This window comes from Stegostoma tigrinum, chromosome 9, assembly GCF_030684315.1.
Source record: "Stegostoma tigrinum isolate sSteTig4 chromosome 9, sSteTig4.hap1, whole genome shotgun sequence".
Classification (NCBI taxonomy): domain Eukaryota; kingdom Metazoa; phylum Chordata; class Chondrichthyes; order Orectolobiformes; family Stegostomatidae; genus Stegostoma; species Stegostoma tigrinum.
Genome location: NC_081362.1, coordinates 80780689 through 80807315, shown reverse-complemented (window position 1 = coordinate 80807315; position 26627 = coordinate 80780689). Strand labels below are relative to the sequence as shown.

Genomic DNA, 26627 nt, shown 5'->3' with positions numbered 1-26627 from the left:
AGGACATACAGATCAAAGAGCACTTAGACAAAATGATGCATACAAGGTTATGGCTGCAAAGGAGGTACACAAAGCAACATTAACATTATTTGGAGTGACAGAGATCCATCCGGCAGTCTAACAACAGCAGGAAAGAAGTTGTTCTTGAACCTGTTGGTAGGGGTGTTCAAGCCTTGACTGATGGAAGAGGTTGTAAGAGAGATTTACCAGGGTGGGAGGGGTCTTTGATGATGTTGGCAGCCTTTCTATGGCAATGAGAAGTGTAAATGGAGTCCACGGATGAGCGCTGTCTTCTATGATGGTCTGGGCTATGCACTTAGCGTTCTGTAGTTTCTTCGGGCTCTGGGCACAGCAGTTGCTGTAACTGGGTGTTATGTACCCAGAGAGAATGCTTTCCATTGTGCATCTGTAGAAGGAGGGTCCTTATGGACGTGCTGAATTTCCTAAGCCACCTGTGGAAGAGGAGGTGTTGTTGTGCCTTCTTTACCATCACACCTATGTGGGAGGTCCAGGACATATGGTTAGTTATCGTCACTTCTAGGAACTTGACAGTCTCGACTTTCTCCATCTCAGCTCCACTGATGTAGTTGGGGGAGGGGGTCCTCCTCCTTTCTTCCTCAAGTTAATGATCAGTTCTTTTGTCTTGCCGATACTTAGCAAGACACTGTTGTCACTGCACTACAACACTAAGTCCTCTATCATATGAATGGCGTGATGAGACTGTCACCAGTGGCACAAAGCCCATTTCCTAGTGTTTACATTTCACCATGATCGATTATCTCCTCACTTACATGGAGTTTTTACACAACTAGAAGGTTGTATGAAAGAACAAGTAGGTGCCTATTCCTGACATGCAAATCAGAGCAGGTACACAGTGTCTCCAGCTCACTGCTTGTTCCTCCAGGCCTCCCCACATTAGGGCACGCTCCATGGGTAACAACCACCTGCAACACCTCGCTGTCCACGGAGAGTGGCACTGGACACACACCAGCCATATCACGCTACATTGGCTGATCACCAACCGATTGAGCATACAGTTCCCCACCTCAATACTGAATCCCAAAAGTCAGGTGTCTACGCAGCCCTAAAATTTCTTCGAGTTCTGACTGCAGAGTTATCCAACCGTTCATCATCTCTAAAGAAGCCCCAAATTAATAATGCACTTACTGACTCAGAATTTCTTCCTGAGTTTTGACTAGAAACAGTGGGTGCCATAAACCATCTACTAAACATTACAGCTTCACGTGGAGCCCACCTCCACCTTAGCCTGTCTGCTTTGACAACTGGCCATGACTCTGCAACTGTTCTTCACTGAGCCCAAGTGTTGCAACTTAATGAAAACCTTGCAACCTGCCTGGCCCTTACTGCAAGGCTGAACCAAATGCAGTGACTAGTAGTAAGACATGAATGTAGCAATCCCTTGGAATGATCTGTTCCCTGAATGTTACAATGCGAACTTAGTGCTGGCTCTGGCTGCATAAACTGCATACAAGAAAATGGGATTTATCACGTAACACACTTCAGCTCCTAGGTTACCATGAAATCTCTTGTTCAAACTTTACTTTCGGTAAAAAAATTATTAATGACCTTACTTCATTTTGTTGTGCAGTGTTTCAGCATTTCTAAACTACACTGTTTTGCTTTCAATTTTTGGTCGCCTTCTCACCGAGTATTGGCAGGTTATTTAACAGCATGGTTCCAATTCTGGTCCTGCTTTCATCCAAAGACATATGGACAGCCATGAAAAACAGGAGTCAATACATACTAATAATCAAAGAAGCAGAGCCCTGCTTAATTTACTTTACTTGCTTGCTGACCCAGGAGTACTGCCAACAGTTGCAGCAACCCCAATGAGTTGCTTTGGTCCAGGTTGGCTTAAGGTATTGGGATTGTACCTAGGTCTTCCAGCCTGAGTACCTGAGAAGCACGTCGCTTGGGTCATGTACCCACCAACTTTAAACCGAGACACTAAGTTGTCGTATGAATTCCTCGCATCAGCATCAACCAATTAGTCATTCTACAAATAGTAAAATTAGAAAGCAGCAGAGAAACTCAACAGGTTTGCAGTATCTGTGGAGAGAGAACCAGAGTTAATGTTTCAAGTCCAATAAGGCTTCTTTGGTTTTGAGGTAGCGTTATATTGGACTCAAAACGTTAACTCTGTTTCTACCACCACAGATACTGCCAAACCTGCAGAGTTTCTCCAGCACACTCTACCGGTACTTCAGATCTTCAACATTCACAATAACCTGTGTTTATTTCAGTAACTGCATCAATTGTCCGATGAGCTCTTCAGCTTAGATTAGCTCATTTGCCTTGGGAGATCCTCTGTTTACATTTCACAGTTGTGACAGGATTGGAAAAGATCAAAAGTTTTACTTGACATGGTTCCTTCTATCAATGTAGAACAAGAGATAAGAGTGCAAATAATACCATAAAACATATGGGTCTATCCCACATCTAAAAATGCTTACCAGATAGCAAGAATAACAGCAAGCTCCTCTGCACACAGGTCTGGCACATTCTGCTCCTTAGGGTCTGCTAGTTTAATCGAGTCCAGTAAAGTGTCATCACTCAGTTCAAGGTTCTGTTGGCAAGAATAATGACATTGCATCACCAAGTTGTTTGTTGTACCTTTTATAATATTCATCTGTTCCATTTTAGCATCTGGAGAGGATTAGGATACAAAAAGTAGCATTTAAGTAACCCATTTAACATCATAAGACATCCCAATACACTAAATAGGAGCATTATAAAACAAATTTGACAGTATGTAACATAAGGAACACTTAGAGTAGGTCCAAAATGTACGGGGTTTTACATAATCCCAGTAAGTCTAACAAGACATCACCAGCAAGTGCAATGCAACTGTCAATACCATTGGGAAACATTTTCATTAGCCTCTCTAATGGAGCATTTGAGGAGAGAAGGGGTATGCATTTTTAGAATCTCAATGGTCTACCAAGGTTACTTTTTTGCTTCCAATTAATGCAATAATCACATCAGTGCCTAGATTGAGTGACCAGCAATTTAAATACCTTCAGGTTCGGACCACCCTGATGGCATGATGGCAGCCCTTGGCAAATTATCCCTGATCTCCTTTAAGTTCATTCTATTCTGTCTTGAGAATAGACACTTTATATCCTACTTTCAAACAACTGAGTAGTTAAAAATATTTAAGTTAGCATGTCTTGTGGCCTGGGTGGTGATGACGGTCTAACTTATAAAACCACATGTCTGGGGCACTGTGCAATATTGCTGCTTGCTCTGGCATCATCTGGAACCCAACCTGAAAACCTATAAATTCCCCAATATTTTGAAGGCATTTATCTTCTCTCCCACTCCCTGAGCCTTTGCATCAGTCCTGCAATCTGTCAAAACATCCCCCATACGCAACTCCAAGTGGGAACTCTAGTCAATAATTCTATTCCACAATTTTGAGGTGGTGATCTCAGCTGTAACACTTTGACTGTGTTGCAAATATCAGAAAGGGGACCATAACAGGGCTCTGTGTTGTAGAGGCATGGAATGCAGTGCCTGAGAGTGTAGTGGGCTTGGCCTCGTTAGGGTCATTTAAGCTGCTATTGGATATGCATTTAAATGATAGTAAAAGATAGGGATGGAGGTTAGATAGATGTTAGTTCGGCACAACATCGTGGGCCGAAGGGCCTGTACTGTGCGTACAGTTCTATGTTCTATATGGGTCAAAGGTAGTCCTATTCCTGAGTTTTTATTAGATGCTTAGTTCTACTTTAGGCTTGCCTAGTCAAACATACCATTACCAAATTCCCCCACAGTTACATATTTGATCTTCCTAGGCTTGACTATTCCAATGTTCTTTTGGCTGATTTTCCATCTGCAATCCTACACAAACTTGCTCTAATTCAAGTTCAACCACCATCCCCATGCTTGCTGACACAGATTAGAACCCAATCTCACAGTAGCTCTGTTTTAAATTCCAATCATACTGCGTAAATCTATTTTCAATGTTCTTGCCCCACCCTATCACTGTAAATTCTTCCTGGGCAGAAGCCTTCATGATAACTGTGTTTCTCCAATTCTGCCTTAATTCACATCCCCAATTTTAATCACTCCACCAATGGCTGGTATTTATTGAGATCTTTGTGTAACCTTCTCTGCCTTTTTAACCTTCCCCTTCCAAAACTTAGCTCTCTGACCATTTTAGTTAGTGATCAGCCCATATAGTTTCTTTTTTGCCTCACTCTTAAAAAGTGTGCACTGATACTCTTCTTGTTAAGCATCTTGGTACAATTTTCTAGGTTAAAGATGCTATGTAAATGTAAGTTCTTCTTGTCTGCCTTCTTCCCCAATTCCATTGTACTCTTCAATAAATCAGAGAGGTTTCTGTACATCCAGAGAAAGGAATTTTTCTCTTCATATTAGACTTGACTACACTTCTTTCTCTTTTTGGCTCAATGCTACCAAATACATTAGCAACAAATAAATTATTTATAACTGTAAATGTTGATTACAGCCTAGTATTTATCAACGAGGAGTTAACCTTTCTTACAATCTTTTAGATTGCTGCTTGGAGCACTTGAAACTTGCGACTTTTTCGAAAATAAGATTTGAAAAAACCCATAAAAATAGAAAAATGTCTGAAGTACAGTAACGTGAAAATCAGATCCCAGTAAAATCTACCTTGGCGTGTTTTTATCCCACTTTTCTCCTATTCATTTCCACGGTGTTCTGTTTAATGAGGGTCTCTAAACATAAATTCCAGACACATTACATGGAATAAATGTTTTTTAAAGCAAGAACTGGTGTATAGCCACTGGCTGTTCTCCAGTGATCACACATCATGCAAGGCAACAGGGTACAATCAACTCCCGATGTCCAACAATTTAAAGAGTAAATGTGGTAGAAATACAAAACTGATTGTTTTCTTTCAATAAATAACACACCTCCACCTCCCACTGTGAACAGATCCATCAGGAGATCATTTGTTAAAAATGTGGCTAGTCACTCATTAGAAAGGATATGTTAACTCCTTCTACCAGCAACTCCAGGGACACACATTCACTGTGTCACAAACTCAATTCCACCTCACTGAAACTGAGCCATGGTTCCATTGTGAGGCAACATCCAACAAAATTTAAGATATGCGCTCCAGATTTACTTTGCAATTCTTTAAAGACATTTTTTTCTAACTGTTACCAAAGAAGTTAGTTAATCAAGATCAACCATTCTTCATTACTCATTATCCAGCATCATACTTCTAAACACCAAGTACCAAAAAAATTGAGGCTACCACGTCAAGGAGACTGGCCAGTTAAGGCCACTTTTTTTTTTGCAAAGTTGCTCAATTATTTCCACAATTAAAGTTATTAGAACAGGCTAGGACGTTACAGGAATTATGGAATAAAAGAAAGGGAACATTCCTTGCTGCTGTTGCTGATTTACATTGTTCCAAATGATGTAATTGCAGACAAGTGGCTAAATAACAGGAACTCCAGCTGTAAGGATATATGCTAATGTATTGTGTTCAGCTTGGCATCGCAACATTGTGCATTCCTATGATTCTCCTGCTGAGGGGCCTCCAAATGGACAGCTCTTTAGCAACCTAACATGCCTTGGATTGAATTTGCTACTTGTCAACAACACAGTGGAAACTCTTAGACAAGCAGAACAAGTTCTTACAAGTTGCTTTCTAAGGCTCCTTCATGGAGGAGAAAGGAATAAGCTCACCAGCACAATGTTTAAGGCACCAGAAAGATCTAACATCTACTGTTCTGCTCATGCCAGTACTACAGCAATACACTTTTCTCTGGGCTCCAAGAATTCTTGAATGCGGAGGCTGTCAGGAATTTGTGATGCATTACACAGAAGGTTCCACAACGACTATAGGCCACATCTGTAAAATAGGCTGGAACCTTCCAGCTGCTTTGTAAAGTTTCAAGGGCTCCAATGAAAAAAATAACAAATGTGAATATTTAAAGGAGTCTAAGGATAATTTTACCCCTCACTGGCCTGCGAACATCAGACAGGTTGATATTTAAACTCACTCATGGGACATAGCTACCAAACTCTTCAGGTTACAACTATAGGAGATGGCAATCCACCAGGAAACACGCTTAAGTGCAAATCAGGCTTTAATTACAGAATTAGAACTAGACAGCTATCTTAACCAGAGTTCTGCATGGAGAAGCCATCACTGCTTTTCTTCTGGACAGAGACAGCAAGAGGAGCAACTGAACATAAAAATGTTTGAAAATATGTCATTTTAATCTAGTTCCCCAACCATTATGTATTGCCTGTTGTATCATCTTGATTCTAGCCCAACGACATTGAGAATAGCTCTGTCGCGTAATACCACAAGCCTGTCAAATCTGCCATTATTAACCCTTTAAAGATACCGTCCTCTACCCCACTCTCCTTGAAAACTTAAGGCCCATCTGCAGCCTCTCTCACCTCTCCAAATTAATTGCAAGTGTTTTTGCTTCCTAATTCTACAGCCATCTTTTCTGACACACGAAGTTGGACTTATGTCCATGTCACAGCAGTGGAATAGCTCTGACCAAAGTCACAAATAATATTCTCTGTGACTGTGACCATGATACCCCTACTTGTGTGTCTTGATCCACCCGCCAGTCTTTCACATGTCATCAACACCATTCTCTTCACACAGTCTTTCTGTTTCCAGTTAGCTGGGGCAGCCTCAGATGCTTCCATTTTTATCTCTCCAATCAGAATCAGAAAATTCCATCATGGAATGTAGAAATTCAAGGCGGCAGATCATGACCAGCTTCTCCAGGGCAATGGAGGATAGGCAACAACTTCATTGACTAGGTTTCTAATTGCTACCCTTAATTTCTTCTTCTATGACTTGGTGTCAATTCTTTTCTGATTACATTCCTATGAAGTGTTTCAGTTCATATTGCTTCAATCAAGGAGTAACAGAAATGCAGTCACAAGGCCCTCGCAATAACCCACTGCACCAAGAACATGTTCAGCTCCTTGTCTCCTTTAACATGATGTTCCTGCCCTCCGAACACATATGGAGCCCAGTGACCAGTTTTGGCAGACAGTACAGCAGCTATGATATTGGACTAGCAACCCAGAGGCCGGGGCTAATATTACCATAGAACTGTCCAAATCACCCTACAGCAGTCAGGGGAATTTAAATTCAATTAATCAATAATCAATAATCAATTTATCTGGAATAAAGATCTAGTCTCATTAAATGATGATCATAAACTATCAACAGTGTTCAAAACATTTTAATATTAGTCAGGGGAGGATGTGTCATCGTTATCTGGTCTAGCCTACACACGACTGCAGGTTCTCAGTAATGTTACTGACTTTTAACTGCCCTTTGATTTAGCCAAGCAGGCTACTCGGTCGTATCAAATTACTGCAGCAAAGAAACGTTGCTGGTGTACCCACATCAAAGGGACAGCAGTCGTTCAGGAAGTCAATTCATCATCGGCCTTCTTAAGGATGAGCATTAAATGCTGGTTTTGTCTATAACACTCGCATCCTAAACACAAATCTTTAATAAAGAAACCGACAATGCAGAAGGTGGTCTGTTTCTCAAGTGGTTACCCATGTTAATTTTCACCTATTCAACGACACTCTTCCCATGTTCAAGTAGGATTTCAACACTGAGATCAATGCTCATTATTACCAACCTTAAGCTAGACATGATTCTGTCTTACTTATAACAGTAGCAACAAGTTGAAGAACCACTTAAAGTTTAAGTACAATTCTATGTGAGCTACCTTGGGGAGATTTTCCAAGGGCGTTGGTGTTAACATGAGATCTGTTTGATGGAGGGCACCATCTTCCTGCTGGACATCCAAGATAAGCTGAGCTAAATAGTTTTCTTGGAATCGTGTGCGCTTCCCCAAGGCACCTTAAAGAAATCAAAATCCATATTTACATCACTAAATGAGAAGAATTGAAAGGAGTGCTAAAGGATGGGGAGTGGAGGGTAGGTGAAAAACTTAATTCCAGTCACTGAAAATGAAACAGAATACAAAATTAATCAAGAAAGTCAAGAATAAAACTGAATGAGCTCCATACTCTCAATTAAAGGATGTACACATTATAGCCATGTTCATTACTCTTTGTTTAAATCAAGCTCATGACAATGAAACAGGGAAAGCAGAACTTGTGCCCTCTACATTAAAATCCTAATCTTCTGAACTAAGATTCCTTCAGCAGCACCTTAGACAATTTATTTTTCTTCTTGCCAAAATGGAAAACTGCACGTTTTCCCTCATTATGTTCTATTGACAGAAAACCGGCTACTCACTCAACAACCACCCTCTCTTTTTTTATGTGGACTCACGATGTCCCCTTCAGAACGTACTTTCCTACCTACCTTGTGATGTCAGCAAATTAAGTAACCACACCTTCAGTCACTTCATCCACATCATTTATATAAATTGCAAAAGGTTGAGGAAAAAGTACTCACCACTGTGGCACACCATTTGTTACATCTTGCCAACCAGAAAAAGAAAAAGAGCTTATGCCTACAATTTCCTATCAGCTAGCTAATTTTCTATCCAGGTCAATCTTACCCCAAGCCATGAGCTTTTGTTTTCTGCAGTAACCTTTGATGTGGCATCTTATCAAATGCCTTCATTAAATCTAAATACTGTACATCCAATGGTTCTTAAGATCAGATTAGCATTAGCATTAAAATAGAATCACTCAGAAATTCAGCAGAGGATGAACTAATTAAGTTTCAAACTCTAACACCTGTAATTCATTTCCACTAGAAGGCACCCTCTGAAAATAACTGGAAGATAAGGAGAACACAAAAAATGAACAATGCAGTTAGAGGTGCAGCACAGTTATAGTAATTTTCATCTGGGCAGTCCAGACAATACTACATATGTTACTGGGGCACAGCAGTTGAGTTCACCGTAGTTTCTCAGTGGACAAGAGTCACGGATAGTGACTACAAGTGAAAAAACCTTACTGTAGTGTAGTGAGACCAATAACATTATTCAAGTACATAATTTTCCCACTGAGTAACAGATTCACTGTAGTGAAAGCTTATAGCTCCCTACTTTCATAATTTTTAACAGCAAAATGAAATGCTTGGAGAAGCCCACTAGTTGTTTTCAAAGGCTTTTTTTTAAATATACCTTTTAGAAAACAGCTGTCTTAGAGAGATTTCAGTCTCAAGAAAATAGTAGCTAAAGCCTGGGAACGAAATAAAAAAACTACAGAAATGTATGATGTGAGAGCCTGACTTACCCGTCATGGTCGTAGAAAGTTTTGCCATTTTCTGGGCTCTGTTAAAATTCTCTTTGGCCTTCTGGTATTCATAGTAATATAGCAAAGCATAGCCACATTCCAGATGGAACTGGATTGCTAAATTTCTGCAATCTGCAGAACTGAAGAATGCCTTGTTTGTAAGCACTGGGAATACATCAAAGATATAACAAAATGTTGAGTAATTTCTGCATTATCCAAAGATAAGTCAGTACACATCCATCTTGCAAATTTCTTTCACAATTTCAAGGACAGAACTTTTGTCCACACAGCACTCCTCAATGATGTACTTAAGTTTCAACTTAAATTATTTGCATTGACCTAGAAGAGATACCAAAACCCACAACTATCTGATCCGCAGACAAAGGTATTATCAACTGAGCCAAGCTAATGTTCTGGTCAAGGGGACAGTCTTGACTGCAGTACTAGTTGCATTCTCTGATGCGTTATCACTCTGTTTCAATGTACCAAAGATCTGCTTTTTACCTGAATGAGGAGAATGCGTTCAATCACTCCTTCCTCCTTCATCTTTGTGACATATCAGTATTGGATTATGTGCCTTATTGCACTGTCATTACTGAGTAATCTTCAATCATTATGAAAAAGATAGATAAAACACAAGATATAGATCTTTTCATTCTTCAATCAATGAGAGGCAATGTCTTCCCTAATCTATTATACACAGGATTAGAAATTCATTGTATAAAATGCACAGAAAAAATGTTCACCTCAGTCTCATCTTCAGAACAGTAGTCCCTAAAACTCTAACATCTATACCAATTATCAGTATGACGTCTGAAGAGGCAGTGTTATGTAGTCAGCCGCTTTGTGCTGTTGGGTGAATGTCAGTTATCACTTTGGCTCAGAATGTTACAAGGTACTAGTCTTGGAAATTGTTGTGCTAACTGCAGTACAGTTGCTTGACAAACAAGGAAAATATTTCATCCTTCCTATCATTTTCTCAGGGACCCAAACAAAAGTTGTTGAATAGTTAAATTTGCTTATTTTCTTAACACCCTTTTGGTTTGATAAGACATTTGACAAAACAAAGACATTATATAGAGATCCTGTCAACACATTCGGATGAATAATTGGGAGGTGCAATTCAGTTGATATTCTTAAAAGGGCAGAATTAACTCATCTAAAAGACTTCCATCTTGTCTTCATTTGCTGAAAGCCTAATAATGCTTGAATAAAGATAAAATACTGAAGATGCTGTAAATCTGAAACAAACAGGGAATGCTGGAGAATCTAGGGACGATCTAGTAGCAGCTGTAGAGACAGAAACAGCACTAAATTTACTAGTTCAAAGAGTCATACTGGACTCAAAATGTCAAATCTGTTTCTTTCTCCATGGATGCTGCCAGATGTGATTTTCACCAGCATTCTCTATGTTTGTTTCTGGCAATTTATTGTTTGTGCAGTAAATGTTTTTAAGTGACAGAATCATAATCAGGCCTTCTGTTGGGTTTTAAGTTTAACATTTTCAGATCTATGTTCCATATTCTGTATAACGTTGCCAAATGAATTAATCTTTTTCAAATATTAGGAATATGTGTGACTTTATAATATCTATCACCCTTCCAAGCATTCTATAATTAAGTACTTTGAATTTCAGCCATGGCTCAGTGAATCGTGCTCTTGATTGTCGTCAGGAGAGTGCGGGTTTATCTTCCTTTACATAAGTTTGAATATGTAATTGAGGTTGATACACCAGTGCAGTACTCCGGTGATTTTGTTTTTCAGGTGAGTAATCTGACATCAAACAAGGGCCGATCTACCCTCTCAGGTAGTTGTCAGGATTCCATGACACAATTTCAAATAACAACATTGGAGACCTCCCAAATATCTAGGCCAATATATATCCCTCTATTAACATCTGAAAAAACAAACTCATTGCTATTCATGAAAGCTTGTTGTCTGCAAAATGGCCAATTGGTTTTCTACATTACAGCAGGGATTACAATCCAAAAGTGTTTCATTGGCTGTGGAGTGTCTGAAGCATTCTGAAGTCATGAAGAATGCTACATTAATACAAATCTGTTTTTTATTAATCGAAGTGTGATAACTATTACTGAGAAAGAAGGCATAGACTGCAACATTATTTAGCCCCACATATATGAACTGATCAGTGATTTCAATTCACATGTAATTGAATCTTTCCCAAAACTTGCACGAAATAACCTATTTAAACATACTGCCATTTACATCATTTCTTCCAGACCCTTAACTCAGAATGGCACCTGATCACTTCACAACAAATAAACAAAGTCTAATTATCCTCAAATGCGTCACATATAGAAAACTATATAACAGACATATTTTTAAAAAAGTTTGTTCTCACACCATTTTACATATCATTTCTACATGATGCATAATTTCATCAAGCATATATCTTTTCATCAGTAAAGATCACCTGTCAAGTTCAATCGCTTCAGTTTCTGGGCTGGATATCCTCATAATATTCAAAACAATTTCTCTGGATTACACAAATGTAATTATGCAACCTCTGAAGTTTGCAGTTAGAACATCATCAGGGAACTTAATAGAAAAAGTAGGCATGAAGCAGGACTCTGTGGGGTGAGGTGTGAAGATAGATAAAAAGGAAGAATTTGTGTGACCATAGTGAATTAATATTCATCAGGCCTTTCTGATAAACTGCACAAAAATGTGCTCATTAAATCTTCCAAAACAATGTTGTAAAAGGTATTAACAGGAACAAACAACTAGAAATGCACTCATAAGGAGCAGGGGTTGAGAGAGAAAAATCAAACTGGGCTGTCATTTCCATGAAACAGTTGGTACCCTTTTGTCAGTGTAATATTTATACAATGATGACACCACAAAAACTTTCCATTACAACAATCACTAATTGCTGAAGTGATGTTATTAAAGGAAAGGATGAACTCAAGAGAACACAACCAGGCCTTGACGGGCACTGCCCTTTCAAGTAAGGTGTTGCCCTTTGAGAAAAATGTCTCTCAAATAGAAAACTACTGAAGTAGCAAAAATAATATCAGTGCAACATCAGCAATTGTGCTTTTGCATGCAACGCTGTTTTTAACATATAAGCAAAATACATATCCGTTGTAAGGAGCTCATTAAGCTCTCATACAATCTGAATTCTGGAATGTCCTTCTGGCACACTCTTAAAATGCTAAACATGCTTTTCAGCAAAAATATCAGCAGCTTTCAGGAAGCAACCTTGGCAAATCCCTTGCTTCAGCTCCAAACAAAAAGTAATAAGTAACTAAACTGATCACGCCATTATATTTACGCATGGTATAGGACGGAATATAAAATGCATTCCACTAACCCCTTGGCTCTTCACACAAACTGAAATGCACTGAGCTGGGAACTTTCCATAAAGATTAATTCATGAGTTGAGAAAAAAAACTAATCCTCGACAAAGAAGCTTGCTCAGCAACAAAGAGAGAATAAAAGAGTGGCAAACAGTGCTTTATTTAAGTGACAGATATCAGAATTGCTCCAGATCAGAAGCAGAAAATCTTTCCAGTACACCCAATACCCTAGAAGACAGGGTGAGATAAAGGTCTTTCAGCCAACTTGATCTCATTCCTTACAGAATAACAACTCTCAAATCTTCCCACGCAGCTTCTTGGGTCTGAGGAATGGAGCTTGTACCTCTCCCTCAGTAGTACAAAGGATCATTAGCCCAGATAAACCTCTCTGGTCCTGCAATGGAACCTGAATGTTCTGACAGAATCATATGCGCTCCCAGTACAAACAGGTTCTCATCTGTAATGATCCTACTGTTAAACAGCAAATCAGGCTGTTACAGGTCAGGAAAGTTTTGCTTTGTCATCTGTTCAGGCCAAGCAAAAGTTTTTTTTTTCCAAAGGGCCAGAACTCAGCATGTCTACAGAGTTTACTTGTGAAAAGTCACCCGATATTGAGGTCTTTTCAAATTCTTGAACATATGGATAACGGATGCCCGACCAGTGATGCAATTCATGGTTTTTGCCTGGTGGGGTGGGGAGCAAATTTATAACAATTTATTCCAAATTCTAGGAGTTTTCTGGTGTAAATAGCAATTACATAAATAGAACAGAAACAGGATATTCAGCTCAAGTGGTCTACATCAGTACTTTTGCTCCACACAAGCCTCTTCCCACTGCACTGTATCTAATCTAATCAACATAGTCTTCTGTTCCTTTCACCCTCATGTACATATCTTGCTTTCACTTAAAGCCACCAAAACAATTCACTTGAATTATTTCATAAGGTAAAAACTTCTTTATTCTAATAACTCTCAACGTAAAGATGTCTCTGCAGAATTCTTTATGGATTCATTATTTATATTACACTTACAGGCCCTAGCTTTGGACATCTCCAAATGTACTTATCAAAGCTCTTTATACAGTTAAAGATTTTCAACCCTCTCTACTCTGGAGGAAAAAAGACACCTTCTGGTTGTCATGGCTATAAACTCTGTTCTGATATCATTTTTTCATTATTTTGTGCACTTTTATGTCCTTGTTGAAATACAGATCTCAGAACTGTTCACAATACCCAGTACACATCTGACGTAACTGCCCTGCTTTTCATTTTATTTCTTTTAGAAATGAATCCCAGGGCATTTCCAGAGCATTTTTATAGACTTGTTAACTTGCACTGCTACTTTTAATGTTTCATGAATGCGTTTTCCAAGATCCCTTTGCTCCAACTCAATTAGACTTTTATTTTGTGGTCTCCCACTCCTCCTACTGACATTATCACCCTCATCCACACATGTATTGAAATTTAACTTGCCATTAGTGCACCCATTCTGCATGGTTAATAATGCCTTTTTGTATTTTGCTGCTGCCTTCCTCAGTATTATCTGTTGAGGGGATAATGACAACAGCAGACTGTGACAGAAATTTTACCAGCAATTCAGAACAACTGGCTAGATCAATACAACTAAACAAAAAATGTTTTTCAATCGCATAAAAGGAATGATGCATTCCAAGTTTATATTCACACTCTGCATTCATGCACCACCACTACAAGATTCTATCCAGCTAATGATGCACAACTTGTACCCGTTGTAAAATGAACAGTTTTGCTCGTTTTAAAAACATAATTAATTATGCTTAAGAGTATAAATACACAACAATGGCAATCTATGCAATTAGATCTGTGTGTTTTATTAGGTTTTGGTACAACGTAACAGAGGAACTCAATGAATCTTAAAGAAAGAAGTCATTTTATGATTAACCTCTTAATTCAAAGAATTCTCAAGCCTTGTCCCACTTCCACCTGTTCTGTATTGGCATATTTTAAGAAAACTAGATTTCTGAAAGTTGCATAGTGGCAATCATATCTGAATGTGAAGTTTAATGGAAATTTAGTACTTGAATTGAATGTGGTCTTCTACAAAGAACATAACAGCACAGCACAGGCCCTTCGGCCCTCGACGTGGTGCCAACCTGTCATACCGATCTCAAGTCCATCTAACCTACACGATTCCATGTACGTCCATATGCTTGTCCAATGACAACTTAAATGGACCTAAAGTTGGCGAATCTACTACCGTTGCAGGTAAAGCGTCCCATTCCCTTACTACTCTGAGTAAAGGAACTACCTCTGACGTCTGTCCTATATCTTTCACCACTCAATTTAAAGCTATGCCCCCTCGTGCTCGCCGTCACCATCCTAGGGAAAAGGCTCTCCCTATCCACCCTATCTAACCCTCTGATTATTTTATATGTTTCAATTAAGTCACCTCTCAACCTTCTTCTCACTAATGAAAACAGCCTCAAGTCCCTCAGCCTTTCCTTGTAAGACCTTCCCTCCATACCAGTCAACATCCTAGTAAATCTCCTCTGCACCCTTTCCAAAGCTTCCACATCCTTCTTATAATGCGGTGACCAGAACTGTACACAATACTCCAAGTGCGGCCGCACCAGAGTTTTGTACAGCTTCACCATAACCTCTTGGCTCCGAAACTCAATCCCTCTATTAATAAAAGCTAAAACACTGTATGCCTTCTTAACAGCCCTGTCAACCTGGGTGGCAACTTTCAAGGATCTGTGTACATGGACACCAAGATCTCTCTGCTCATCTACACTGCTAAGAATCTTACCATTAGCCCTGCAATTTGCCTTCTGGTTACTCCTACCAAAGTGCATCACCTCACACTTGTCTGCATTAAACTCCATTTGCCACCTCTCAGCCCAGCTCTGCAGCTTATCTATGTCTCTCTGCAACCTACAGCATCCTTCGTCACTATCCACAACTCCACCGACCTTAGTGTCGTCTGCAAATTTACTAACCCATCCTTCTACGCCCTCATCCAGGTCATTTATAAAAATGACAAACAGCAGTGGACCCAACACTGACCCTTGCGGTACACCACTAGTAACTGGTCTCCAGGATGAACATTTCTCATCAACCACCACCCTCTGTCTTCTTTCAGCAAGCCTATTGAAATGTACAATCTATAAAACCTTACAATTCCTGAATAAAGTCACTTAGTTGTATTTGTTATGGGCCAGACCAACTCCCCTCAAAATATATCAAGACTACAGTCTAGATCCTAACCTTTTCTTATTTTAAAGGTAAGTGTAAGGCATTGTGTTCCAGATGTAATTCGATTGGTCAAACGACTTGACCTTAAGCAAAACACAGACGAAACAAACATAAGCCAATACTTTTGTTTTAACTGTAACTCTATCGTAATGCTGAACATTTAACAATAAGAAGTAACATACATAAACTATTACTAATTAATTGTACCAGTATAGTAACACCCATAAACACACCCTTGGCAAAGGCAAATCCAGTAGATTGTCACACATGTAATTCTAGCAGCGGGAAGAGAACCCCAGCATTTAGCAGTAACAGTGAGGAATAACTGCTTCCAAATCCATCCACAAGACCCAACAACTGCAGAAAGCTAAAACTTAAAAATCCTTGTTTGTGGAAGCTTGACCCTTCCCATTCAGGCCACCGCTTGCTTTGTTGGCTTTGAGCAGATCGCTCGACACTTCTGTCTCAAACCTTCTCCATTAAAAAGAGGTCAAATACATAACTTTAAGCCAAAGTATTGTCACATATTGAAATGTAATGAATTTCATGTCAATGAAGAAAGTCATGCATTTAAAAATTGGTTTTCTTTCCCCATCCGCTGCACATGACATTTACAAATTTTTTTGTAAGATTCTGGAGATGTTGTACCTTCATCAATACAGTCCTGGATAATGATGAAGAGCTGAGGCGAACGCTCTGCCAGTAATTGCTGCTGAATATACACACACCGCATTGTCCACCATGGCAACATCTGCGAAACAAAAGTAGACTTTTTTTCTCCACCTCTCCGCAAAGGAGGTTATATTAAAATTATATAGAAATTGATGCCCATGGCTTCAGTTCTAACTATCATCAGAAATTCCTCCAGCCTCATGACCCACACTGTGAAAATCTAGTTCTGGGTTCAACTGCATTTCCAATTTTTATCTCTCCACCATTCAGATTCTAGACCAAACTCTGCCTCCATGCTCACCTTATTTGAGTCAATACTACTTCGACATAATGTTTATTTTCGTGATTTAGTGTTAAACTTCAAAATGTCTTGAGGGATTTTAAACACATTAGGAAGTGCTTTACAAATGCAAGGTATAGTTGCTATTGCCCATTTGCATTCTGCGCACAGCCTGGGTTACATCTAAGCACTGCTGAAACCCTGTTTTATTCCTTCACCACCTTCAGACTAGAGTACTTCAATAGTCTCCTCAATGCTCGTTCCAGCTCCACCCAATGCTAATTGCAAATTCTTCGATCCAACATTAAAAAACTTATTGCCCCATTTCCCTTGATCTTGTTAACCTCCAATATCTCCTTATCCGCCAATAAGCCAATTCAAGAAATCTGTCTTCAATTAAGTCATTTCAAAAGCTGTCCTTACCATTGGGATTTCAAGACCTTCATGTCACCAGGCAGCCTCTGCTCTTCCTAGTCAGACTTCTGCAACTGCCCTGCCATTAGTTTTCAGCTGTCATGGTCCCACACCTGAAATGCTCAACCCAAGCCATTTCATTTACCTTCAACAGCTAAAACCGAGCCCTTCCACTAAGCTTTGTCATATTCCCCTAGAGCTTGTTGCTCTTCACAAGCATACCCAAGCCCTGAAACACCCTAGATAATAAAATGTGAGGCTGGATGAACACAGCAGGCCAAGCAGCATCTCAGGAGCACAAAATCTGACGTTTCGGGCCTAGACCCTTCATCAGAGAGGGGGATGGGGAGAGGGAACTGGAATAAATAGGGAGAGAGGGGGAGGCGGACCGAAGATGGAGAGTAAAGAAGATAGGTGGAGAGAGTATAGGTGGGGAGGTAGGGAGGGGATAGGTCAGTCCAGGGAAGACGGACAGGTCAAGGAGGTGGGATGAGGTTAGTAGGTAGATGGGGGTGCGGCTTGAGGTGGGAGGAAGGGATGGGTGAGAGGAAGAACCGGTTAGGGAGGCAGAGACAGGCCGGACCGGCCCTGGGATGCAGTGGGTGGGGGGGGAGAAGAGCCGGGCCGGCCGTGCAGTGCAGTGAGGGGAGGAGACGAACCGGGCTGGTCCAGGGATGCAGTCGGGGAAGGGGAGACCCTGAAACTGGTTGGCCTGCTGTGTTCATCCAGCCTCACATTTTATTATCTTGGAATTCTCCAGCATCTGCAGTTCCCATTATCCCTGAAACACCCTAGGCCATTTATTGAAATTAAAGCTTTATCAAGCATAAGCTGTTCTGAATTCCATGTGGTAGCACTTTTCGGAAGTAGCACTTTTGAGACGTTCAGTTATACAGCATAAATGTAAATTAGTGTTCATGTATTCAAAATGTGAAATTGAGCCTGAAGTTAGCAACTGATGCATTCCCATTTACACCTAATGTTGGGGATTAATACTCCTCTCATTGAAGGTACATAGTATCTCCGCCAGGAAATTCCAGGTTACACGTAACAGTCAGATCCGGAGTAAATGTTCTCACTTACAAGGCTCGAACTGAAGGAAGACTGCTAATGGCATAGTGATAGATTTTTCAGTAGCTTTTCTGCATGAGATTGCTGAATTAAAAAGTTTATTTAATGATTTATTTAATACCTCCTCCGACAACAACCTGCAACAATTTTGTCCCCTTTAACATGATAAAGCATTTCAAGGTGTTTCACAGTAACATAATCAAACCACATAACCCAGAATTAAAGTGAAAGATCATACATGGGATCAATGCCTCTACCAAATATTTAGATTTTGAGAACTGTCTTCAAGAGTTTATGGAGACAATTTCAGAGCTGAGAGCCCAATCAGGACCAATGACTAAATCCACGAATGATCAGAATTTCAACATTGTTTCTCCTTTATCTCAGAGGCTCAAAGCAGTTACAGAAATGGCAAGTGGTAACATTATACAGATTTGAACATGAAGATCAGAACTTTCTAAAATTCCAAGGCTTGGTTGACCTGGAGTGAACATGAACAAGTAAATGGGTGAATGAATGGAACCAGATTGAAACTGCTGAAATTCATTTTAATTAGAGCTCCTACTGCAAAAGTCAGAGGAACCCTTTGTTCTTTCAACCTAGGCTAGATTTAAATCCATGTTGCAGAGGAGAAAGGACAATGTCTAAACTACTGTGTCACCCAGTCTGTACTTTTCTGGGACAATATCATATGAATTTTAATTTTGTTAATAAAATGGCATTTAAGCACACTTGGCTTCATTGTTCAATCCTCTGAGTATAAGGATTGTAAGTCATGTTGAGGTTGTACAGGATTTCATTGAGGCTTCTTCTGGAATACTGTGCCCAGATCTCGTTGCCCAGTTATAGGAAGGATATTTTTAAGCTGGAGAGAGTTCAGAAGAGATTTACCAGGCTGTTGCCAGGTATGGAAGGTTTGCGTTATAAAGAGAGGCTAGATAGGCTGGGGCCTTTTTCACTGGAGCACAGGAGGCTGAGAGGCGACCTTAAAGAAGTTTATAAAATCATGGGGGGTACAGATAGAGTTTATGGTAGATGTCTTTTCCATAGGATGGGGCATATTTTTAAGGTGACAGGATTTAGACATTTTTAAAAAGGCGTGAGGGACACATTTTTTAAACAAAGGGTGGTTCGTGCGTGCAATGAACTTCCTGAGAAAGTGGTGGATGTAGGTATGATTATAACACTTAAAAGACATTTGGATAAGTACATGAATAGGAAGGTTTGGAGTGAGAGATAATGGGAACTGCAGATGCTGGAGAATCCAAGACAACAAAATGTGAAGCTGGATGAACACAGCAGGCCAAGCAGCATCTCAGGAGCACAAAAGCTGATGTTTCGGGCCTAGATCTCTCTGATGAAGGGTCTAGGCCCGAAACGTCAGCTTTTGTGCTCCTGAGATGCTGCTTGGCCTGCTGTGTTCATCCAGCCTCACATTTTGTTGTCAAGGTTTGGAGTGATATGGGCCAGGAGCAGGCGGGTAGGAGTAGTTTAGTTTGGCTTTATGTTCGGCATCACTGGTTGGACCGAGGAGTCTGCTTCTGTGTTGCAAGAATATGACTCTAAGTAACAAGCTGCCTGTGCTACATCATGGAATAGCTTGAACATTTATTTCTTCAGGCAAGAGAGAATCGCGGTTATGTGTTAAAGTTAACAGCATTTAAGAAAAAAAAATTTTTCCAATCGTATTAACATATACTTTCATTGTTCAATGCCAATCTTGTTTCAGATGAATCTTTTCAAGGAGCTTTACAACGTAAAAAAAGACAAATTCCTTTGAAGGTCTAAGTTATAATGCTCGCAGAGGCACCTTTGCACTAGGTGGCAGCATTCATGGAAATGTACAATCAGAACTAGTTCAGTTCCACGTGGAGCAATCGCTCCCCCTTCTGGTCACACACTGTACAACACAAAAAAAATCCTTCAACAAAATCTTGCTACATGTATTTGAACAATTCAATCAAATGTCCAAAGAACAATGACAGCTGACAGTCATTTCAAGGCAGTGACTAGAAATCAGATGAAGTGTTTCAGACAGCATTGAAAATCAAATTAATTTCTGCCTTCCCCTTGTAATCACTCCAACTTTTAAAACAAAAATTTTAAAGGGATGAAGTCATCACCAGCTAGGCCAACTTTATTAGCCATTCTGAATTGCTCAAAAGTGCTGGTAAGTGTCGACCACTTTGCTGTGGTCTGGAGTCACATGTGGATTAGACCAGGTAAAAATAGCAGATTGCTATTTCTAAAGGACATTAGTGAACCAGACAGGTTTTTACAACAACCAGTGAAAAATTACTTGTCAGCACTTTCTTTTTAATTGAAGTAAATTATTAGGGTCATTGATATTCAAATCCAGGTTCCTCGAACATCAGCCCTGGGTACTTCTACAGCAACATCACTACTTTGTCACGACTTCCTTTATAAAATTCAACAACTGCAAATTGTCAAGTTGAGTTTGACAAATATGATAACTGTGTCAAAATTGCTACCCTGCCTGGTCTTGGTTACTGCTTATGGGCAATAAGTGCAACCGTACTCATGTTATTTACATCCCAGCTGCTTCCCCTACATTATTTTGCCACACATATTAAGATTTCCCCACGAATAAAGCAAAGAACTGTGGTTGCTGGAAAGCTAAAACAAAAACAGAAACTGGAGAAAATCAGCAGGTCTGGCAGCATCTGTGGGGTGAGAGCAGAGTTTACATTACAGGTCCAGTGACCCTTCTTCATAATCTCTTGAACTCCTACCTTTCCTATATAGATCTCAACCCCCATCTCTCTCTTGTTCCTCTCCCAGCATCACAGTTTACTCTCCGAACTCTCTGTAGTCATCTTACCCACAAGTGCCCGCTTGATTGGTGCTATATCCACTCCCTCCATCACCAATGCTCAGTAGCATCAGTGTGTGCAATCTACAAGATGCACTGCAGAAATTCGCCAAAGATCCACAGATAGCCCCTTCTAAACCCACAACCACTTACATCTAGAAGGACATGGACAGCAGACATACGGGAACACCACCTGCAAGTTTCCCTCCATAGCCACTATCTTGACTTGGAAATATAACACCACTCCTTCACTGTCGCTGGGTCAAAATCCTGGGATTCCCTCCCTAATGACATTGTAGTCAACCCACAGCAGGTGGACTGCAAACGGTTCACAAAGGCAGCTCACCACCACCTTTTCAAAGGCAACTAGGTATATGCAGCCAGCCCACATCCCACTAAATGAATAAATAAAAACAAAAAGATCCGTCAGCTCCCTTGGGTCTGTTCATACTGAAACACTTATTAACTTTCTTTTCTGGCCTCTTGTAAGCTGCAGACAATTCCCTCTCCCCAAGTATTGGTTCTGTTTCTTAACACTGTCACGAGCATCCTCTGGAAAGAACCCACCACCTTTCTTCACTCCCTTGCAAATTCCAACCCCAACTCCAATCTCCTTTTCCTCACCAAAGTCCTTGAATATATTTGCAGCTCCCACACTGCATTCGTCCTTCTAACAGATCTATATTTGAATCTTTTGCAATCAGGGTTCCATCCACCACAAGACAAAAATGACCCAAATCATAAATTAGATGGACATCCTGTAATTTAAAACCAGCTACCTCATTGAATTTTCTCAACCTCTCTACTTGTCTCTCAACTCAAAACAAATCATTGCCAATCATGACATCTTATTCTACTCTGTGTTGAGCTTCTGCCCAAGTACATCTTAGATCTTTCCAATATCTCTGGAATCCCTGAAAGATCAATACTTACCTGGAGAAGATGAAGCTTCCTCCTGCAGCTCACCAGGATTGACTTGGCTAATACCAGTAGGATTGGGTTAGAGACAAGGCTATAAATTGATTCTCCGTCCAAAACCAGGCTGTTCAACAGAGTGGCTCGCAGATTCTGTGGCTAAAATAAAACAAAGATATACCAATCAAATTCCCTTTCACTTCTCATGGTAAAGTTATTGGGTTATCAATAAAGGCTCTCTTAGTTGGGAGTTCTTGAGTAAATCTCTACCCCAGAAACTATGTACAGCCTTTAAAAAAGTGGAAAAAAAAGAGAAAGGCACATGTACAGTTTTCCAACTGTCCTCAATTAGCAGGCCATAAAGAATAAACTATTATGAAAATCAAATCGGAGTGTATTGCAAATCTACATTCATGCCTATTAATCTTTATGCATTCCCCTGAAATTATCATCTCCAACAACAAACCCCGCTCAGAGATAGCAGGAACTGCGATAACAAGGTGTAGAGCTGGATGAACACAGCAGGCCAAGCAGCAGAGGAGCAGGAAGGCTGACATTTTGGGCCTAGACCCTTCTAGGCCCGAAACGTCAGCCTTCCTTCTCCTCTGATGCTGCTTGGCCTGGTGTGTTCATCCAGCTCTACACCTTGTTATCGCAAACCCCGATCAGATCATTTTAGATTACTCATGAAAGCCGCTCAGCTACCTCATTCACTCAATCAAAACTGGAATCATAACTCCTCACTGGAATAATTCAAAGTCCTGAGTTGGGTTACCTCAGCTTTGTCAGTGGCAGGAATCCAGTGAAAAGCTTTAGTAAGTATGGGTTAAGCAGGGGTAGCTCAGGTGGGCACGTCAACCCTCACTTTCTCTATTGAGTCCTGTTTAATAAAACAGCCTGCCCACCTTTGTCCATAATTTTAAAAAAGTTCCTGAGTTGTGAGCATCACATTTGCTGTCCTTTCCTAATACTCTTCGAACAGGTGATAATGAACTGTCTTCTCAAACCACAGCAGCCCATGTTGTGAAGGTATACAGTGCTGTTAGAAAGGGAGTTTCAGGGTTTTGACACGGCAACAGCCAGGGAAGTATAATGCAGCTTCAAGTCAGGTTAGTGTGAAGGACTTATCACAGAAACCTTGCAGTATGGAAACAGGCCATTCAGTTTAATGCGTGTGCACAAACCCTCTGAAGACCATCCCACCCAGACTCAATGCCCCACCCTATCACCGCATCATCACATTACCCACGACTAAGCTACCTAACCTGCACATTCTTAGACACTAGCAAGCAATTTAGCATGGCAATCTACCTAATACGTACATCTTTGGGCTGTGAGAAGAAATCAGAGCACCCAGAGGAAGCCCACACAGACAAGGGCAGAAAATGTAAACTCCAAACAGACAGTCGCCTGAGGGTGGAATCAAACCAGAGACCCACATTAGTAAGATAATAAAACGTGAGGCTGGATGAACACAGCAGGCCAAGCAGCATCTCAGGAGCTTTTGTGCTCCTGAGATGCTGCTTGGCCTGCTGTGTTCATCCAGCCTCACATTTTATTATCTTGGAATTCTCCAGCATCTGCAGTTCCCATTATCTCTCACCCACATTAGTAATCAAGGTTTACCCTTTGCTGTATTCTGACACAATTTAGGCAGTAATAGTAGGAACTGCCGATGCTGGAGAATCTGAGATAACCTGGTGTGAAGCTGGATGAACACAGCGGGCCAAGCAGCAGAGGAGCAGTACAGTTTGACGTTTCAGGTCGAGAGCCAAAATGTCAAACTTTCCTGGTCCTCTGATGCAGCTTGGCCTGCTGTGTTCATCCAACTTCACACAATCGAGGCCGTGTTTACTTTCTGAGCAAATGAGTCTAAAACACACTGAACTCTTTCACAGAGTCACTTGAATCCTTATAGTATGGGAACAGGCCATTTGGCCCATCGAGTCCACACGAACCCTCAGAACAGTGTCTTACCCAGACCAGAATGTTGAAATATTTTTTCAGTGATATTGTGCTGAGACATTTTTCGTTTGGAAGGGGAGAGAATAAGTGGACAGCACATTTTTACTAATTTAAATATTGCTGCAGAAATGTGTGTTTTCTTAATTTATTAATCAATGCTTCATTTATTTTGAGAAGCTTATAATAAAGACCCTGGAGAATTATTTAGTCTTTCATTAATCTGCAATTTTGAGTTCAGCACTGAAACTAAATGATGGTGGTTTCAGCATCCAGTACTTAATGATAGACTGTGACAGCAAATACAGATTCTAATTTTGTAAACTATTATCATCTTTTACCAAAACACACAGTATCGGTTATCCCTAAAGACACAGGAACGGGACAGAGCACATGAATTATTGTAGTTCATTGTAAATAAATAGTAAACTATTCCTAAATCACTGGTATTCTGGATTTGGTTATACAGTTGGCTTTTTTTTTAAAAAACGACTTATTACAAAACACAGAAGTGCCAACCAGCTGGATCTAGGAGCAAAAGGTTGGACCAGAATTCATAGGGAAGTGAATGACTGTGATAATAGTAAATGATTTGCTACAACTCACTGAATTAGTGTGGTAGAAATCAACCCTCATTACTCCCACGGTCATCACAAATTTGAAAAGCATCAAAACTTTGATTAAGCCATTAAATTGTCCAATGTTACCTGTCCAACGCAGGTTAAAAGAACGTCCACATCAAGCAAAAGAATTAATTACTGCAATCAAACAGATTTTAAACGAGTGGCAAGAAAGAAATATGAATTGCTTACTTATAACTTAAATATTATCCTTTTTAAAAAAAAACACATACACAAAGAGATAAGACACAAATATGGTGGATGGGGAAGGAAAGAAAGTCTGAAAAAGTAGCTTTGACGAGATGATTGGGCATGACCTAAATGGCAGAGCAGGTTCAAAGGGTTGAACAGCCAACCCTTTGTCCGATGTTCCTAAATTTGTTTCCATCAATTTCTATTCTCCTAATTCGAAAAAGAAATACATGTTAAAAAATGTCACAGTGGCTTTATATACAGTATTTTTGTAGGCTTGAGTTTGAAGGGAATACCTAGAATTTTTTAAAAAATAAGTCATTCTTTAGAAGTCAACGGTGAATTTTTTTTGCGAACTTGGCATCTCTTGACAGCCACATGCCTTCTGGTAACTGCTTGGTTACTGCAGGCTCTTTGCCTGGGATTATGACTGTCAGCTTACAGTTTCAGCTTCTGAGATTGCTCCGATTTTTCAGCTGGTAGTCAGCCTGGGTAAGGGAAAGAGGTTCCAAACCCAGCTCCCCTGTTGCAGAAAATCCAGTTGTTCTGGACCCAGTTTGGTACCTGGAACCCTGTTCCAGTCTGAATCCTGGTTGTCCACCTGAAAGGCATCCAGAAGAATCTTTGATTGTGCAGTTTCTGAGCAAGCTGCGTTAACAAAAATCCCAGAGGTCATGATCTGCTTGTGTTTGATGACATATATTTGGGGCGGCACGGTGGCTCAGTAGTTAACAGTGCAGCCTCACAGCACCAGGGACCCGGGTTCGATTCCAGCCTCGGGCAACTGTCTGTGTGGAGTTTGCACATTCGCCCCATGTCTACGTGGGTTTTCTCCGGGTGCTCCGGTTTCCTCCCATAGTCCAAAGATGTGCAGGCTGGGTGGATCAGCCATGCTAAATCGCCTGTAGTCTTCAGGGGTGTGTGGGTTGTAGGGGGATGGGTCTGGGTAGGATGCTCCAAAGGGGGGGGGGGTGGATTTGTTGGGCCAAAGGGCCTGTTTCCACACTGTAGGGAATCTAATCTAATATATCTAACGTACTAGAATGTTAGGCAGATACCACCAGAACATCCCATATCTTTTGCCTCCAAGAACTGAGATTTATTGGCGAAAAGCAATTTTCTTCCCCACAGTGAATTGCTGCAGGGAGAAATCTATTTATTCCCCTTTTTCGGATATGTGCGGACTTTAGATTATATAGAGGGGTAACCATTTATACTTTCTTATTACAAATTGAATTCACTAAGCAGTTTTGCATCATCACTGAATAAACTTTGTTTACGATAAGTTAATAATGTTGTGATTATTAAAGAAACCTGATTGCTGGATCTTTTTTACTTTAAGGCTGGAAGCTTACAGTAGGCCATGTCAGGAACCAGGCGATATAATTAAATTTATGTTGTAGCCTACCAAGTAATTGGACTCCAGAAAGGCAGTGTACTCCTCCCATCTCGGTCATGACAACGTAATATGGAACAACTATTAAGGAAACACTTGTACTCAAAGACTAAAACATGTTTGGAGCAATTTATCAGGCAAGAAACAGCTTTATCCAGAATCCCATTGGATACACTGAAAGGACTGTTAATGTAAGAGAGGAGGTTCTAAAAGCAACTTCTTACCCTTGGCTTCACTGATGTGCAGAAGTATTTTGACCCTCCCACTCTCACACATCGACAAGGACACTTTGAAGAAAGTGAAGAAGCATCCCCTGGTCTCATCTTTCACGGGTTCTAAAATTTCACAGTGGGTTCTGAGCACCAGCCACCACAGATGCCCTTTCAGCTAAAGGTTCACGATAATAGAGACCAAAAAAAGAGGGTCAGGGTAAACTATTTAAAAACTGGAGATAAAATAAGTTCTCCATTTTGAAAATTTAGCAGTTGG

At 40.3% G+C, this 26627-nt stretch overlaps 1 protein-coding gene across 1 annotated transcript in view; it reads right to left on the bottom strand.

Moving 5' to 3' along the window:
• ttc27 (tetratricopeptide repeat domain 27) overlaps window positions 1-26627 on the bottom strand; it is a 184857-nt gene that overhangs the window by 141446 nt on the left and 16784 nt on the right. The window contains exons 4-8 of the mRNA XM_059648684.1: window positions 21987-22127; window positions 16432-16534; window positions 9232-9396; window positions 7743-7876; window positions 2475-2587 (exon numbers count right to left, since the gene is read on the bottom strand). Of these exons, the coding sequence (XP_059504667.1) occupies window positions 2475-2587; window positions 7743-7876; window positions 9232-9396; window positions 16432-16534; window positions 21987-22127 (656 nt within the window). The remainder of the gene's footprint in view (window positions 1-2474; window positions 2588-7742; window positions 7877-9231; window positions 9397-16431; window positions 16535-21986; window positions 22128-26627) is intronic.